A 17,784-nucleotide genomic window follows, 5' to 3' on the forward strand; every position below is an offset into this window, starting at 1 on the left:
TTAAAATGTAGGCTTTCCGCGCATTTTATAACGTTAATTGGCGAGAAATCTGGAGACCTTCAGGGAAACTACTTGACTATAAAACGATGAGTGATTTATTTTTTCCCACGTCCGTCTTATTTTATCACAATAACGAAAGCTGTAAGCGGCGCGTGTTCTTAAAATAACCCTGCATCAGCATTTCTGCGAAGCCCCCCCCCCCCCCCTCCTCCTCGCCCCCGCCCCCCTCAAACCTCACCAACCACAGCACATGGTTACAGTCAAGTATCCTACATTAATCAGCTACCGCCGATAGTGTAGTTAGAACTAGGCACACATGCTATACCAGACCGCCGAGGACTGCTGCGGTTGCAGCACGGGCAACATTAACAGTCCCAGATCAGCGGTTAAAAAAGGGGGAGGGATGGCTTGAGATGAAACAAAACAAAAAAATCAATCAATATCTGACTCTCGTTGCAAATTGCTGCAGTGTTTCACAGGTGTAGTGTTTTCCAAAAAAAAAAAAAAAAGAAAGAAAGAAAGAAACGGATTGACAAAGCGGGGCAACGGAGCCACATGTCACATGTGCTTCATAGGAAGAAACGGGGCATCTGCAAGCTGGATCCGGAGGAGGATGCTGCGGCAAGTGATTCACAGAGGGCTAAAAGCTTCTTTCTACTGGCTGGGTTTATTTGTTAGCAGGCATCCGGTTTTTTTCCTCACCGTTCCCGCTGTCTTAACCATCATTTTCGGATCTACCGTGCTGAGCAGATTCAAGCCCGAAAGGGACCTCGAGATACTGGTTGCACCGACCCACAGCCTCGCTAAAATTGAACGGAGTCTGGCGAACAGTCTTTTCCCCATCGACCAGTCAAAAAACAAGCTGTATTCAGATCTGCACACTCCCGGCAGATATGGCAGGTTGATTCTGCTGGCAAAATCCGGGGGAAACATACTGGAACTGGCCGACCAGGTCCTGCAGGTCCACAAGAAGGTGCTGGATTTGCGGGTTAATTATAAAGGGTTCAATTACACTTTCGCACATCTCTGTGTCATGAGCTACCGGGATAAGAGATGTCTTTTGGATGATATAATTACAATTTTCGAAGATATCCGCTTAGCTGTTCTCTCTAACAGCACTTTCTCAAAGGTACCAGTGAGCTATCCAAATACAACGTTAAAGGTAAGACGGTAATGGGTTTCACAGCAATTCATTTAAAAAAAAACAACATTAACGAGCAACAATCAAATGTGCAAGGGTTGTATGAGTACCCTACATCGATGGGGATGCCTTCCGTATCTTACATTATTATCCAAACACCAAATGCCGGAATGATCTCGAGCACTGCAAAAGCTTTACAAGCTGGCTAGCTATAGCGTAATTTTTTAATAACGAGTGCGGTGGCAGCGGTCTGGTCGTTTGCTGCCGATCAGATTCCCCTCTGACTTAAACAATGAAAATGCAATGCAAACGGATTCGTGTGTAGTCTCCGCTGCACGTAGCGTGTAGGAGCAATGTTCACGTAAATATTGCTACACTGAAGCAGTCTGCGATTTCTTCGTCCTTTTCAGACATATCTAGACACATAATAGCGACTGCCATGGACTCGGCATTCGTGTGTGTGTGTGTTTGTGTGTGTGTGCTTGGGCGCGCGCGCATGTGTGTGTGTGTGTAAGATGTGGCTACCCATAAATACAAGGTGCAATTCACAACTTTCCAATGTATGTACGTTATAAATAAACACTTTAACTTTCATTTTAATCCCGGTTAATAGATGATAGCCGGCTCGATATAGCGTGTGGAATGTGGTCTTCGTGTATGAAGCAATCATCGAAGTTCCGTAAAATTAGGATGGAATTTATCATTTATTTATATGGTTAAGGTTGTTTTTTTTAATGCACGCAAGCCTACAGGCCGGCGGACTGAAAGTAATGCTTATTTTAATATTCAGATCGCATGCGAGCATATGATGCATTCACGTCTTGAATATTACACACTCCCCCAGTGGGAGTCCTATTCACTCTGTGCTTCATGGTCATTGAGAAAATTATTTCCATGTGGAGAAGCCGGATCTGAGTACGACGCACATTTTATCATCATGCACCTCAACTCACTTTTTAAAAAACAATTCTAGTTCTGCTAAATTAGGCTATTGCACGCTTTCCCCGTGATCCCTGTGAGTAATTTAACTGTGGTCTGTTCATTCATACGGTGTTTCCACTTGATCACTTCCGACCTGAAAGTGGTGACGCTGTAATGCAGCATCCGAGGTTCTGGTACTCCCCTGTTTCACTCGATCCCTGCGCTGTCTGTTTTCGGCAGTGTGTTCCCGTCTCTTTGCACAATGCCTCTGAAATTATTGCAGCGCTCGGGAACCCGAATTCTCCAAGAAGGAAAGCGGCCTGCGTCTGTAGTTGCTTTAAGTGTTAAATGCTTCATTGATGTTTTTTTTTTTTTTTTTTCCTGCAGCTTTTTCTTGACAGATTTACCACTGCATCATGTGATTTGGAGTAAGCGGTGCGGCTTCCCTGGAACTCGTATTCTAGGGGGAGATGGGGAGGGGGCATCCCCCTCACCGTTCGACTGAATGTTATTCATTTGCACCATAGTTTAAGCATTTTTATTTATTTATTTATTTATTAAATGCAAGCCCCTTCCAGAAACCCAACAAACAGTGTGTCAGCGTTCACAGCTGCTGAAAAGCGACCTGCGCCATTATTCTATAGCATGCTTGAGTGTGCAAACTGCTGCATTTCAAAGTCAAAGCCAAACCTGAATGGGATATGTCCAATGTGATTTGTGCCCACAGAGTCCCAGTAAGACTTCTGATGATTGGGATGGCCTGACGATTTGTTATATTGCTTTTTAATTAACATTATCGGTGTCGAGTATTAGTTCCTTGGGTAGGATGCCAAAAATGCACCATTGTTTTCTCTGCGAGAGCAAGGTGGTTTGAGTACATCAGACATTTCAAAGCAACAGTCAGCCGTAGGATGCGTTTGTGCTATTATTAGTAGGCAGTGTTTTGATCAGGTTCACATCGGAACAGCAGCCAATGAGCTTCAGTTTTCCATTACATGACCTGGTAACCACTGCTTCCCTCAATCAAAGAGGCCATTTTAATTTAGGGGGCAAGGAGGGCAAGTTGAAGCAAGTGCCTGAATCAGTCAGCCAAATCTCTGTGGAATACATTTCTATTCCGGGTTTTTGTGCGTTAGAGATACCCGTGTTGTTAAGAGCAGGATGGTTGGGACTTGCTACAAGTGCTACTGAGCTATTATGGATGTTTACAAAAGGGGAAAAAAGAAAAACAACAACAATAATGGGTTAATTTTAAAACCTGGTCAACTGAATATATGATGTTGGTGGCACAACAAAACAGAGTGCCTGTATTAATTTGCTCAATGGAAATCAACACATTTTTAAAAAAGATGACCTTTTACATGCTGTATATGTGCATAAACATTAGTGGCAATAGGAGTTACTGGTACAGTAATGATGCTGTGGGCCTACATGTATGTTGTCTTTGACCTATATTGCTGGACCCTCTTGCACAATGTTGAAATATGTAAAATATTTTACATGTTAAATCTTTCATTTGACATCTCCCTAAAAGCATAAACGTTAAAAAGTTTAACCTTGCTACCTTCTGAAAACCTGATTGTCAATGACCTCACAGTAACAATTACAAAATTCTGAGCTGTAGATGCAGTTAGACTAGAGGTTGGCCAGGAAGGCCATATCTGTTTCTGAAATCCCATGGCAATTCTGCTCCCTGTATGTCTTTATATGAAACATTTTACAATGACCAAATCCACTGGTTCTCAGTCTCAGTCCTGGGGACCCCCTGCCTGTACTTGAATTTGTTATAGTCAAGCTCTCTTAATTAAGGTTGTTGAACATGTGTTACTTCTTTCATCATAATTTTTCCTGAAACTTTTTTTTTTTACACAATGCAAGTTTAGCTCATTATCTTGTGCTTCGTCTTTGAATTCTTCATTATCTACAAAATGGCTAATTCCAGTAGCCAGTGTCCACGCTTTCTCCAATTAGGAGCCTGTTTATGCATCTCAGTCTTTAATTTAATCAGTTCATTTTTTTTAAATTTACCCCTTTTCATATAATCGTTTGCAATGTATAGCATTAGTAAGCACAATGTAAACATGGGACTTCTATTTTCATAGCATGCATAGCTATTTCTGACATAATGTGGTTTAAGAGAGCAAATAATCCCACAGAACAAGAAAAGTGACTAATTAAGAAAAAATGAACTGCTTGTTAAAATTCTGGGCTTGCAATTGTGTGTGGAATGAAAACCAGCATACACAGGGGTTCCCCTGGACTGAGACTGAGTACCCCTAGCCTGATCTACGAGGGACCCAGCATGGGTGCATTGAGTTAATTTAGCAATTAAGGCTGGGTAATTTGTGGCAACAAACACCTGGCCCATCTGGAATGCATTAGCAGATAGACTAGTGGTCGTGTTGCTTCTGGGCTGCGTTGCGGCGTGCGTACGGCTAACAGAAACAAACGGTGCCGTCTGTTGTTTAGGACGGAAGGGTCTCCTTCATCGGCCACCAGCTGGGAGGGGTGATACCGGCCCCCAACAGCCGCGACCAGCAGGTGAAGTCTGCGCGGGCCGTCCAGATCACGTACTACCTCCACAACTACGACTCGCTCGCCCAGGATGCCATCGCCGAGCAGTGGGAGAGCGAGTTCTGCGCTCTGGCGCGGCAGCTGGCGTCCGCGTCCGCGGCTGGCGGCGGCGGCGGCGGTGCCGGGGACCTGTACGTCCAGTCGCTCACCTCGCTCAGCCTGTGGAGGGACTTCCACAGGACGGGCGTGCTGGCCCGCAGCGAGGTGCTGGTCAGCCTGGTGCTCGTCCTGCTGGCCGCCACCGTCTCCAGCTCCATGAGGGACTGCCTGCGCGGGAAGCCCTTCCTGGGCCTGCTGGGCGTGCTCACCATCTGCATCGCCAACGTGACGGCTGCAGGGATCTTTTTCATCTCCGACGGAAAGTTTAACTCCACGCTGCTCGGGATCCCCTTCTTCGCCATGGGTAAGCGCTAAGCAATGCCTCCCCCTTCCTAGCCATGGGTAAGTGCTAAGCAATGACCCCCCCCCCCCCTCCTCGCCATGGATAAGTGCTAAGCAATGACCCCCCCACCCCCCCTTCCTCGCCATGGATAAGTGCTAAGCAATGACCACCCCCCCCACCCCACTTCCTTGCCATGGGTAAGCGCTAAGCAATGACCCCCCCACCCCCCCTTCCTCGCCATGGATAAGTGCTAAGCAATGACCACCCCCCCACCCTACTTCCTTGCCATGGGTAAGCGCTAACCAATGCCCCCGCCCCCCCCCCTTCCCTTTTGGTCAAGTGTTGTATAAAATGCGCAGTGTTGCGCCAACTCTTGCAGAGCACATGTGGTCCCTATTGGACTGTATGCATTCTGTTGGAGTTGAATTAACAGCAGACGTTTTGCTGCGCACCATGAAGTGCATCAGGAGTTTGCAGTAATTGCTGGGCTGTGTGCCGCCTCTTCAAAGAGGGGCTTTAATTGTCCTCTGCATCTGCGCCATGTTGTGTGACCTTCGTGCAAATCTCCGTCGGAGCTTTCCAGAGGTTTATTTCTATCAGTTTTCTGCAGCTGTTGTTGTTCATGTTGCAGCGAGCCTTCCCGCTCCTTTTGTGAAATCCCCAGTTCATTACCGAGCCGTTTTTAAAAAAAAAAGGAAGTTAAAAGTGACTGCGCAATTATCCCATTACTGTTAGTTAACCGTAAATCCCATATCCGATAAATTAAGGAAAACAATTTAGCTGTCGATGCTATATGCAAGTAATTGTTCCTCGCTGGAACTTTTTCTTGGTTTAGTATTTTTATCGATCTGTGAGATTTATTCGAAAGTCAATTTTGAAGCTAATTTATGTGTTACAAATGCTCATCTCTTTTAAATGAAAAAAAAAAAAAACACATTTTAGCTTAGCTAATTAGTATCCTAAGTTAAACTAGACAAGAATGCTTGGCATTGACTTGAAACCATGATGTTTGTTAGTAATGCATTGGTAATGCAATGCTAATGACAAGTCACACCACTATAGAGTGTTTCTGCTTCGGCTGCATAAGTACATTACAACTAAAGGATGAATAGGAAAAATAAATGTAAATATTGTAAATTAATTAAAAAGCATTATCCAGTTGAGAAGATTGAGGGCCTTTTGCTCTGCAGACACCAGGGTCCTCTGAGTTAAAAGCAGAGGATGTCTGGGTTTTGCCATGAAAAAGGATCATACTTTACATAGTGAACCATCACAGGGATCCTCAGAATTGTGTCACTTTTTGTAACGGTTTTGTTTTGTATCAGCTTTTTGTATCATGCACCTGCACACACACATGCACATTCACACACACACACACACACACACACACACACACACACACACACACACACACACACACACATGCACACACACTAACATCATGCTTATGAAGCGATATTTCCCAATGGCTGCTACAGGACAATGCCAACTGAGTACAGAGCAGGGATGTTTTCACATGGCTTCGGTAGGTTGTTTTGTTGTTTTTTCACATTGTCCCAGTACTCATAACTGGCATGAAGGGAAATTTGTAGTGACCACACTGGCACACCAAGCATAATCATAAAAATATGAGCACAAATGTAAAGTTACTCGATGCACACAGTACAAGACAGCTGGAAATCTGCAGATGCCACAACGCATTGGTCTAAGGAAAAGCAAGGCGATATTATTTTTCCATTTCCTTATCTGGAAAATTCTTCCTTTTTAATGCACTAGCAGTCAACGTTGGGAAAAAAACAAAACAAAAATGCGATCTTATCAATGTGCCAGTGAATTCACAAACATACTGAAGATGCTTCACTGAAGCCTAATCAAACTGATGATGTGCAAACAGCAGCTGTCACTTTTACATTATAAGGGGGAAAAAAATAGCATGTGGTTATTGGAATTTTTATATTCACGTTGAATTATAGTGGAATAGATTGTTTGCCCTGATTTAATAAAAGTGCCACCACATGTTTCCTTCAGTAGCTTTTACACTTCCATTATCTGCTTAGGTTAATAAAGGCCAAGAACATGCCCTCGCTATCGTCTAAAAATATTGCAAATAAATCTTGTTCTTTCTTCATCTGACATTTTATTGCGGTTCCTGCGAACTTTTTTTTAAAAATCCAAGTGGAACATTTTATCATAGAACATTTTACTTGTATTTTCTCCAAAACTGCCTGTAATGTTATGTATATTTAACAATGCTAGATGTTATAAACTGGACCGGCATTATTTTAAAATTTCAGTAGCCGACATTACATGATAGACTTTCAGTCAAATGTCTGTTGAGATATTTGAAACCCCGCTGGAGGGATGCTATATTGATTTGCGGTGGAACGCGTCCTTATTTGTGTGTTAAGTGGGTACAAAGCCGATACTTTAATGCGTGTGTTTTTAACCCTTTCTGATCCAGGTACCAGCACCTAGGCCGAAAGGGGGGCCCCCATCATACGTTTAAAACATTGATATTTTTAAGATTGTGGGGGGGGGGGGGGGGGGGCGTGTATTACGATCATGGAGGACCAAAGGGGAAGAGATTAAGATCACGAACAGGGGAAATAAGTGGATGTGCTGGCTTAGGGACCCCCCCCCCCCCCCCCCCCCCCCCCCACATGACCTTCAAGGACCCCCAGGGGCCTCCAAACCCCCTGTTAAAAACCGGTTTTAATACAATAGAACTCAGGTTCTGACTTCTCAATTGACGTGGAAGTATATAATCAAGACTCTGCAGGTTTAATTCTGTCGTCTAGCAATGTTTAGCATATTATGGGATTCCCTGACAAAAAGCTGTTACTGCTTATTCTGTTGCTTCTGATTTTTTCTGTGCTTAGTAATTGCTAAGCAACACCCAATCGCATAGCGGGTTCTTCTATAATTGGCAAAAAAATAATCTTTAAATTCCAAACATCAATCTGTTAACTTTTTTAGTCAGGAAAAAAATTGGATTCTGTGGTTATGCAGCCCCAGGCAGCTGGCCAATTCCAGACAAAAACTGGGACACAAAACTTAAAATGTTCCAAGTGCTTTCCTCTGAAGCAAACCAAACTAACTACAGTATAACTTTGCCTGTGTGAGCTATGCCAGGTGTTGAGTCAACAAGAAGCCTTTCATTCCAGTTACAGCTACACTGCAAAAAAAAGTCTGTCCTAACAAGTGTTTTAGTCTTGAAATGAGACATAAAATCTTTTTTTTTTCTCTCAAGTAGAAAATATTTGCTTTTTGTGTCACAACTGAAATCATTTAGCCCCATTGGGAAATCTTGAAATGAGTCAAACTGCCTCACCTCATTGGAAATCGTTTTTGTGTTATTTAACAAGAAAAGTAATACAAATAAGATTTAAATCTAAATATAACACACACACACACACACACACACACACACACACACAAAATATTTCTTGGTTTTTGCTTTGCTGTTTCAGGATTGTGCTGCTCAGCTGTATAAATATTACATGTGGTAGGCAAAGCCTGCAATAAAGCAGTGAAGAGCTTCATTCTACACAAAGCGAGGGCACCGTAATGTCTTTCTCTAACACTGATTCATGCGCGGTGGCGAATTGAACCTCAGCTTGTCTCGATTTTAAACATATCTGCCGTACGCCACCTGCCCTCCCTTTTTTGCCTCAGACTCATTCTGGGCGATACAAATGATTCACTGCGCTTTGATGGCACGGCGACAAGCAGTGGTTTGCATAACTCCTTCTGCATTAAGATCAATGAGGAAAGATGCAAGCAAGGTGTTATATACTGATGTTTTTACAGGCAAGCTGTACAGATGTATTGTACGCCCGTAAGGATTTTCCTTCTTGAAAATGCTACTACTACACTGTAACACACACACAATGATACTCACACTCACACATTCATGCATACATAATTTTTTTTATCACAGTGATGCCGCTCTTGAGCGGCTGAAAGGGATGCAGCACACGTCCCAGAAAATAACCTTAAATTTAATACACTGACTGAATGCAGTCTTATTTTCCTTGTGCCCTGCACTGCATCAAGCTTGAATGTAGAGGTAGAAAACTCAGATTCAAAAAGTAAAAAATTCTCCCCAGCATTTTGTTCCAATCACCTGGATTTGCCCATTAGCACAACATTCTTCAGCCAGGCGGTGAAACTAATCAGTGAAATCAGCTGGCTGAGTTCATGGGTGGAAGAAACTCATGGCAGAACTTCTACTTTCTGACCTCTGGAATGTCCACCTTTTGGTTGCATGAAACTATCCATCAAACAAAAGATTAATTCCCATTGTTTGAAGTTCTGCTAGCCACGATAGGAGAAGAAGCACTATGAAGGCTGCATGCCTTTTGTCATTGCTTTGGAGCACATTGTGCTGATTTTAACCTATATTTTTGTCTCACTTTAGAGAGCATGCAACAGCAGTGCCACCACACATTTACAATTAGGCTCCTTTTTTAATGAACACTAAACCTGTAGAGTTGGCCAGGCTGAGGCAAGACTTGTGTTTTACATGCATTTTACATTGCAGGCCACCTGAGTGTTGGTAGAACGGGGACGGTTACTGGTCACATGATTGGCTCTGTAGGGTGAAGGTGTGCTCTACCATTGTTACCCTTGGAGAAAGACGCGGAAAACTGGTTCCAAAATCCTCTACAGATATCCAAAACAACTTGTTGAACAGAAGTGCTGTTTATACCCATAGCTGTGCTTTTCCACCTTCACACAGTTTTTCTTTCCAATCTTGAACTCCCATTCGTAGATCAGCGCGTATACTGTACTTGGATCCTCCGCTATCGCCTCGGGGAGCGCAGGCAAGCACGTGACGTCAAGCGGCACTTCCTTCCGCACCGTGGCTCACAGGTTAGGCTCGCACGGAGAATGAGTCAGAGGGAGACACTTCGTGATGAGGCGCAAGTCCCTGCCAACGGAAACTTCCCCCTATCCCTGAGCGCCGCTGCCGACAATTAGCCTCTGCGTCGCCCTGTGGGGCTAACCCAGTGACAGCCGCCGCAGTCAGGATCCGACCCCACGAACGAGGATAGAGAACGCCGCCTTTATCGCGCGATCCGCCCAGCGGCGCGCGCTTCAGTTTTATTAACGGACGGCACTGGATACTGTATTCAGCGCCGCTCTTACCAGAGAGAAAAGGGTTTGTAAAGCGAAGCTGTCGTCAGCTCATCGATTGCGAGCGGTAGCCTAGCAAAGGTTGATATCTTTGCGTGCTTGCGGGCATCTGCCCCTCTCGGGGAGGTTGCGACTGTTGATATAACTGAAATGTGCCTTGCGTACGTATTGTTATTGCAGGTCCCCGTTGATGTGATTGACTGATTGGTCTCTGAGAGAAGGGGATATAACTAGCTGATGAAACGGACGTTCGATTGTTGATCGTTCCCTATCTGAAATTGTTCATTGTTGGATAAATTTAGTCTGTGGAGGCACATGGCTGCAAAACAGTTGAACAAGTTGTTTTATTTTTTATGCATCACAGGCATATTTAATTTTTTTAACAGAAAAGAGCATACAGTAAGAGCTCTATGTGGTGGACTGCCAAATAATGTTTGTGTAAATGTAATATCTGTATGTGGACAATTTCCAAATGCCTTTATTCCTTTCATAATCACACCCTGCTTAGTGTTCTGGTCCAACCACCACACATTCTGTTCCTGGTTTAACTTTTCAGACCATTAAAAGGCCTCTAATGCCAGCCATCTCCAAACATCCAGACACTGTTGCTTAGTCACAGCTGCCATTGTTCAGCCCCCTTGCTGTTTCAAAGTACCACCACCCCAGAGGTTCTCCACACTGGTCCTGGTGGGTTACAGGGCCATACTGGTGCTTTGTGTTACTCAATGCTTGATTGATAACTGCAGAATCTTTTTGTGTTCTGAAAACAAGAAGCCAATGTTCATATTTCTCACACTCCAGAGTAGGACGGTCACATATTTATTTTGCCATCTTAAAATATGTGAATTAATTTGGATGTGCTAATAATTTTTGGCCTTTATTGCCATTCTTTGCATAAATACGCGATACAGTATTTTAGAGTGCGCGAGTGGTGGAGTTCTCATTTTGGAAGTGGGTGGAAACTGAGTTGCTAGGTGGTCTAGAGGGACTGCCATCCAATGGACTGAATGTTGCTGTGTGTGTGCGCACATCTGTGTGTCTGGGGAGAAGGGCTTTGTAATTCCCTCAGTAGGCGAGGAGGGCATCCCTTCCCAGTTCTCTGTCTGTACACAGCCTAGAGTATGTCGCGTTTCTTCTTCTGTGGTGCAGCGTTGCCTGAGAGACTGGAGAGAAACCCCCGCTCTCTGCCTCTCATTGCTCCCGCCTGAACCCGGAGGAACGGTCTGGTGTGTGACGCACACATAGATTACGATCGTGTCCTCGCAATTACATGACAGGTAATTATACCGGAGTAGTGTGTTGGTGGGGGGAAAAAAATGTGATTTGGAATAAAACAATGGCAGTTACTGGAAGCAATCTTTTAGATTTAACAAGATTTTTTTTACAGTGTCCTTTAAAACGAAACAGCTGTTTTTTTCCTGTCTATGGATAGACATCCTGATTGTAGCATAACAATGTTCTGATTTGATTCCCTTTGTATGCAGCGACGTGTGGTGGCTTCGTAGACTTTCAGGGCATGAAACTGCGTTGCGTGTGATTGCTAAACACCACTTTAGAAAGTGCAAGAGCTGTGACAAAGTCTGTGGTGATTCAGATTCTGACAAACGTGAGACTTCACTGGCATTATCCTGCGAACAGTTTAGGAATGATTTCAACCTTAAACCTGAAGCATGATTACCCAGGCAATTGGGCCTCATTCCCGAAACACGTGTACGATCACATTTGCGCGTAAACTGTGTGTAAGAACATTTCCAAGAACACTTCGGCATTCATCGTGGCTGTTACCTTATGCGTATCACATGAACAGGATTGCACATAAAAACAGCCAGCGTTCATCATCTCATACACCTGGGATATGCACAAAAACAAAGGTCTGCACATGTTTCATGAGTCTCATATTGTTTTTGTTTTTTTTTGTTTTTTGTGTAGGAACATTTTTAAGAACACAAGTAAAAATAATTTAAGTAATTTCATTAAAATAATTAAAAAAGTTTTGGGAATGAGGCCCATTGCTTGCATTGTTGTTCTCGTATTGGCAAAATTGTGGTATACTTAGCATATTTTGAATTAGATGGCTATTTAACAACTTCTGCTGTAACTATAAAACAAATGTAACAGTAACTTAAATGTGCTTACAAAAAATTAAGGGCAAAATACATTGTAGCTAAATTGGATGGAGGCTGTGGAATTTATTGAGAAATTCCTGGACAAAGGTCAAGTTTTTGTTTAGTGTGGACTGCATTTTATTTTATTTACTGGTTTATTTTTACAAGGAGGAGAGAGCACATTAGTGAACATTACTGTAAATGTGCCAGTGTTAACCGACTGGCCAGTTTTCAGTGGCAGTCCCTAGGGAAGATGGGAAAAGCCATTAAACGCACTCCATGGGGTGTAAGCAGCATACAAGTTTAATGTGGCACAATATCATCATTCCTGATTTACATGATATTAAACCGATGCATGAAATGACACAGGCTTGGTATTATCATGTATACCAAGCGAGCAATGTGGCTCATATAAGTAGCCAGATAATCAATTTATATAAGCGTTTATAACTATAGATCTGCATAATATAATTATAGTTTTGTGACAGTGCATGGAAGTGGTTATAACAAAATTATGGTCATAATATTGCTTTGTACTCACATTATGCAGGATAATGGCTAGTGTATTACTCCAGTGGTATACAAAGCACGGGGTATCGTATCTTTACTGAACACCGCAGCCTACCATTGTTAGCTGGAAGTCTGCTCGCAAATCTTTATGGCATCTGGACGGGCTGATAGCACAAGCCAATCGCTAAACTAGCAGATAATTCAAATCTATATAATAGATTAGGGCGTCATTATTGTAGTGTGAGGCAGTTTGTAGTGGAATGATTAGTGGTTCGGCACCGGGCCGGCCAAGAACAGATGCCCCTGAACAAATAAGAGTGCTAATGGTGTAAATGTCATTTAAAGTTCGCTTTTTAAGCACTGTGAAATGTGCTATTATGTACTATTCATAAATTTAAGTATTCATGATTTGGGCTTTACAGTACAGACTATGACAATAATAGCAATGACAATTTACTACTGCTATTATTATTATTATTATTATTATTATTATTATTCCTATTATTATGCACAGTCTGTATTGCTGGATGAAACTACACATGGATGATATTTCTGGCTTGGCTTTATGGGAAGAAAGCTGAATTATTTCTGTGCTTCTGTTATCTTTAAAGTGCCAAAAAAAAAAACAAATATGTCTGCTGCTCAGTACTTGCTGAGTTTCTAAACACCCTCAATTCTTCTAAAAGGGTAAAAAAAAGATTCATTTCTGTGAGCCATGCATTGACATAACTGCTCTGGAGATTGGTAGACCACTTTGATTTACTGCCCTTTGTATTTTTACATTGTCTTCAAATGGCAATTTGAGAGAATTGATTTTGTCCCGCTGGGTGAGATGGTGCCCTGCTCTGAGTACTCCTCCGGTGGGTCCCGTGAGACAGCATGCGTTTGATGGACTTCAAAATGGATGAGGATAGCGAGGGATTTTCCAAGGGGATGGTTGTATTGTTTATTTTGTGAATATAAATACATATCGAGAAAGTAATTTAGAATAATGCCTTACTATTGTCAGTGTAAGCAGCAGCACATCCACACTAATGGAAATTCTTAAGTGCTGTTGCATAGGAATGTGCAGTTATTTTATTCATTTTTAAAATAAAAATGTCAACTGTTAAGCAAATGTGTTACCCAGCAGCAGTAAATAAATAAATAAATGATATGTTTCATTTTTACATTTCCGAGACAGAATGTTTTGATGTTTGATAAAACTTCAGAAATCGTCCCACTGTCAGATATGTTCACACTCGTCTATCTAAATATTTTCAAATATTGTGATGAAATATGATTGGACAAAAGCTAGAGGTAAAAAAATGTATACACTTCTGAAAGTTGGTGGGCTAACTCCCATGTTGTGAAATTCCCTTGACAGGCTGATGTTTTTAAAAGTAGAGGCAACAGCAGCACTACCAGTCAGTGGGTTATCTAGTATCTAGCTGATATTATACGCTCTCCAATCCGTGTCTTTGTGAGGACGTGACGCTGCATAATTTCTGAAGCCATTTCTGAAGGGTGGCTACGAGGTTTGTTTGAGGGTGCGTCTGAGGACACCAATGACTCCTGTAATCAATCATGACTCAGTTCTAAAAATGAACCCATCCGTGTGTCCCTCTGCCACACGCTGGGACAGTGTCACTAGGAGACAGGAAGTACTCTTAAGGTGAAATAATACAGGTTTTTTTTTTTTTTTTTTTTTGGCTCAGTCGGGTTTACAGAGTGCCGTCAATACTACTTTCGGACTCTAAGGAGTTGGGGGAAAACCAAGTTGCTGAGTGCGTTCAGAATCAAGTAAGTTAATTAATTCATAAAGACAAAGCAATGATCAGGTTCTCTCATTCTTCGTCTGGCCTTCAGAACAGAATCCATACTTTTCTACCCTCTCTGTCTCAGCCGGCGATATTTCTCCACCGCCCGGATCAATAAATTGCAAGATGCCTGTGAGTACCGTGGACAAGGGGAGCGTCCCAATGTTCGCTGGCCACACCCCCCCAGCACATCGGGTCATTGATTCTCATTCATTAGGGTCCACTGTCAGGGGAACTCTGGTCTCCCAGAACAGATGAACAAGCTCACGCTCCACACAGACGTGACTGTGCACAGTGATACAGTAGCATGTAGCACTAACAGACCCAGAGTGAGCACGGGGAGGGCAATGTTGTGCGGTAAAGGTTAATCTAGTAAAGGTACATCAACGCACGTCTTACACTTTTATCCACTTTCTCCACGATTTGTAATAACCAAAGTGAGCAAAGGCCAGAATCTAGACATCTAGACGGGTGAAAATCTAGGCTGTGAAACGTTTTCACATAAACTAGGTTAACCCCAATATAGCTCAGGTTTATACCCGAATATAGCCTGGCTACGTCCTAGTCGGCTAGAAAGCTTTCACTTTTCAACCAAATGTAGCCCGGGTTTTCACTTGAATGCCTAGATGCCATTTCACTGACTGTCAGCAGCTTATGAATATCAGGCCCTAGCAGTTCACATAGTTAACTACACTGCATCTAAAACCCAAGGAAGGTCTTCACTGTATAAATGTAATAAAAACAATTTTGGGTATCATCCTTCTCCTTATTGAGTCCCACTCTCCACAATACTTTGGTAACTTACTGTTATCAGTATCTTGGCCAATAAGAACAATCTTGGCTATTTTGCTAAAATATCCTGAAGCGTGGGATTCACTGTGGGGGGCATTAAATTCCAATGTTAACGAAATGTTTTTGGAGACAAAATACTGAATTTGATGAGGTGTACTGCTGAGACAAAGCACAGAGAAAAATACCCGGAAAGAAATTGGACATATTACGAGCTACTTACAGTGAATGCCTGGAAGAATTACATATTACAGTATATTCCATTAAATGGCCAGTTGTTTAATTTACTATTGTCATGTTAGACTGGGGAGATATCTTGCTGGGTGGCTAACTGCAGCCAAGTTTAAAATTGCATTTGCGCAGTCAGTGGAGTGAAGAGAAAGCCATTCAGAAGGACAAAATGTCCGGTATCCCTTGTATTTCATAGCCCGATAAGCAATTTTCATTTGGCCTAGTATTTATGGAAGACCTGATTCATAGTTAACAACAATAATGGGCTTATTAGATTAAGGGCCTTGTGTCTTTTCCCCATTCTGAAGTTCCACGTGTTGTTTCAGTCGGTCTGCCTCGTGATATTCAATTCACCGCTATGGCACTGTTTGTCCACGTAGGTTCACTGTGTCGTTGTTAATCGATGTGGCCAAGATGAAGTAATCCATCTTTAATTGAACAGTCAGCAGGGAACGTGCCTTGACGTGACAGACCTCCTCTTGCCGTGGCTAAATTTAGTTTCATTCGCTCAGGTGCCAGATTGCTCTGTGCCTGGAAATAATAACTGTGGGCTTCCCAGAATGCATACACTTTACCAAACATGAAAATGATAGTTTTCATGTGTCAGACAGAACATGATCTGAACTTCAGATATTATTTTTCAATGCTTTTATAATGGCGAAATTATGAACAACATGCAAAATCACCAAAATAACAAAAAAAAAAAACAGTATATATTGCCTACATAGTAAATATGGGTGTTTGATAACTTTTTTCATTAAGTAAATTAAATTATAATTTACGTTTTGGGTTTACGTGGATGTCTAATATTACATTTTGTCTGAAGATCTGAAACCATTCAGTGTGACAAATATGCAATAATAGAGGAAATCAGGAAGGGGCGAATACTTTTTCACTGCACTGTATTTCGCATTTGCATTTTCTTTCTCCTTTTATGAAATCACTTTTATGTATCAATAGAAATGAATAGAAGAAATAAAAGCCATCCCACTTCTGAGTATGTAAAAACAGTACAGCAGTGGTAAAAATAAAGTGTTCAGATCAACACTACATCATTTGAACATCTTGGCACACTGTGATCAAAGTTTATGACAAAACCCAAGGACATAAATCTCTCTCATACTGCTCTCAAACTCTCAGGGTGAAAACAATAAACCTTTCGCGGTCCTATTTTTAAGCTCAGTAAAATTTACCCAAATGTGAAACCTTGTGAAGAGCATTATGAGAAACCGCCAAACCTTGTATTCACTTTGAAAATGTTGGCCATTGCACAATATTATTAACCTTTTCAAATTAACGGAAAAGTACTGAAGCTCCCTTGGTCCTGCGTATCGGGTACTGTGTAATAAAACACAGACATAGGCTCTGTTTAAATGACTTCATTAATCTATAGGTGGCGACAATTCAAAAAAACCATTAAATCTGATGAAAACAAATGGGGCATTACAATGATCACACTTGTGGAAATGTTAGCGGTATTTGCAGTAGCGGTGGCGGTGGCCATTATCACCTTGTGTGAAGAAGACAAACTGAAGCGTCTGAATATCTTGAGTGCGTCGTAGCCCTGAGTAATTAAAGCAATTTACTGCAAAACCTGTTCGCTTCCTCTGAGGGCGTGGCAGTCACACGAGTGAGCATCACTCATGATTACTTCGCGGGGATGGGGAGTCTATTACCAATCAGCCTGCAAGTTGTATGCATGTCCAGAATTATGATGACTCCAGAAGTATGATGGTGTTTCACTTAGCGGGGAACATTCGTACAGTCTTTACTTACAGTATTCGCTTATTTACTCGACTGTGTTTGAAATACTATATCTCACCCATGGGGTGAAGCATTTACGGCTGCAAATTCATTGTAAGAAAGGCGCTATACAGTTTATTATTGTTATATTTTTATTATAATTTCGCTTTAGTTTTAGTTGCGAAGCGGATGCCTACACTCTCTTCTGCACTGCAGTGGTTAAATACACTTAAGTGGTTAAGTATACACGGGCAAGGAGGAAGCTCTAGATTAATTAAAACATGCTGTGGTTTTTCCTTGTGGAAAACTATGTGTTACATGTCCAAAAGAAAAAAAAAAAAAAAATTGCAACGAGTGTCCCACGAATTTCCGAAACGCACTCCGGCAGGAGCGCGGTTTGCCTCGTGTCGCCGCGAACCGCCCCGCTAGTTCTCGCACGGTGTCCGCGAG

At 42.3% G+C, this 17,784-nt stretch overlaps 1 protein-coding gene across 1 annotated transcript in view; it reads left to right on the top strand.

Moving 5' to 3' along the window:
• The first annotated feature begins 305 nt into the window (after positions 1–305).
• The window catches only part of ptchd4 (patched domain containing 4), a 26,135-nt gene continuing 8,656 nt past the window's right edge, over positions 306–17,784 (top strand). Inside the window, exons 1-2 of the mRNA XM_035421042.1 lie at positions 306–1,162; positions 4,532–5,039. Of these exons, the coding sequence (XP_035276933.1) occupies positions 563–1,162; positions 4,532–5,039 (1,108 nt within the window). The 5' untranslated portion in view covers positions 306–562. The remainder of the gene's footprint in view (positions 1,163–4,531; positions 5,040–17,784) is intronic.

This window comes from Anguilla anguilla, chromosome 6 (genome assembly GCF_013347855.1).
Source record: "Anguilla anguilla isolate fAngAng1 chromosome 6, fAngAng1.pri, whole genome shotgun sequence".
NCBI classification, from domain to species: Eukaryota; Metazoa; Chordata; class Actinopteri; order Anguilliformes; family Anguillidae; genus Anguilla; species Anguilla anguilla.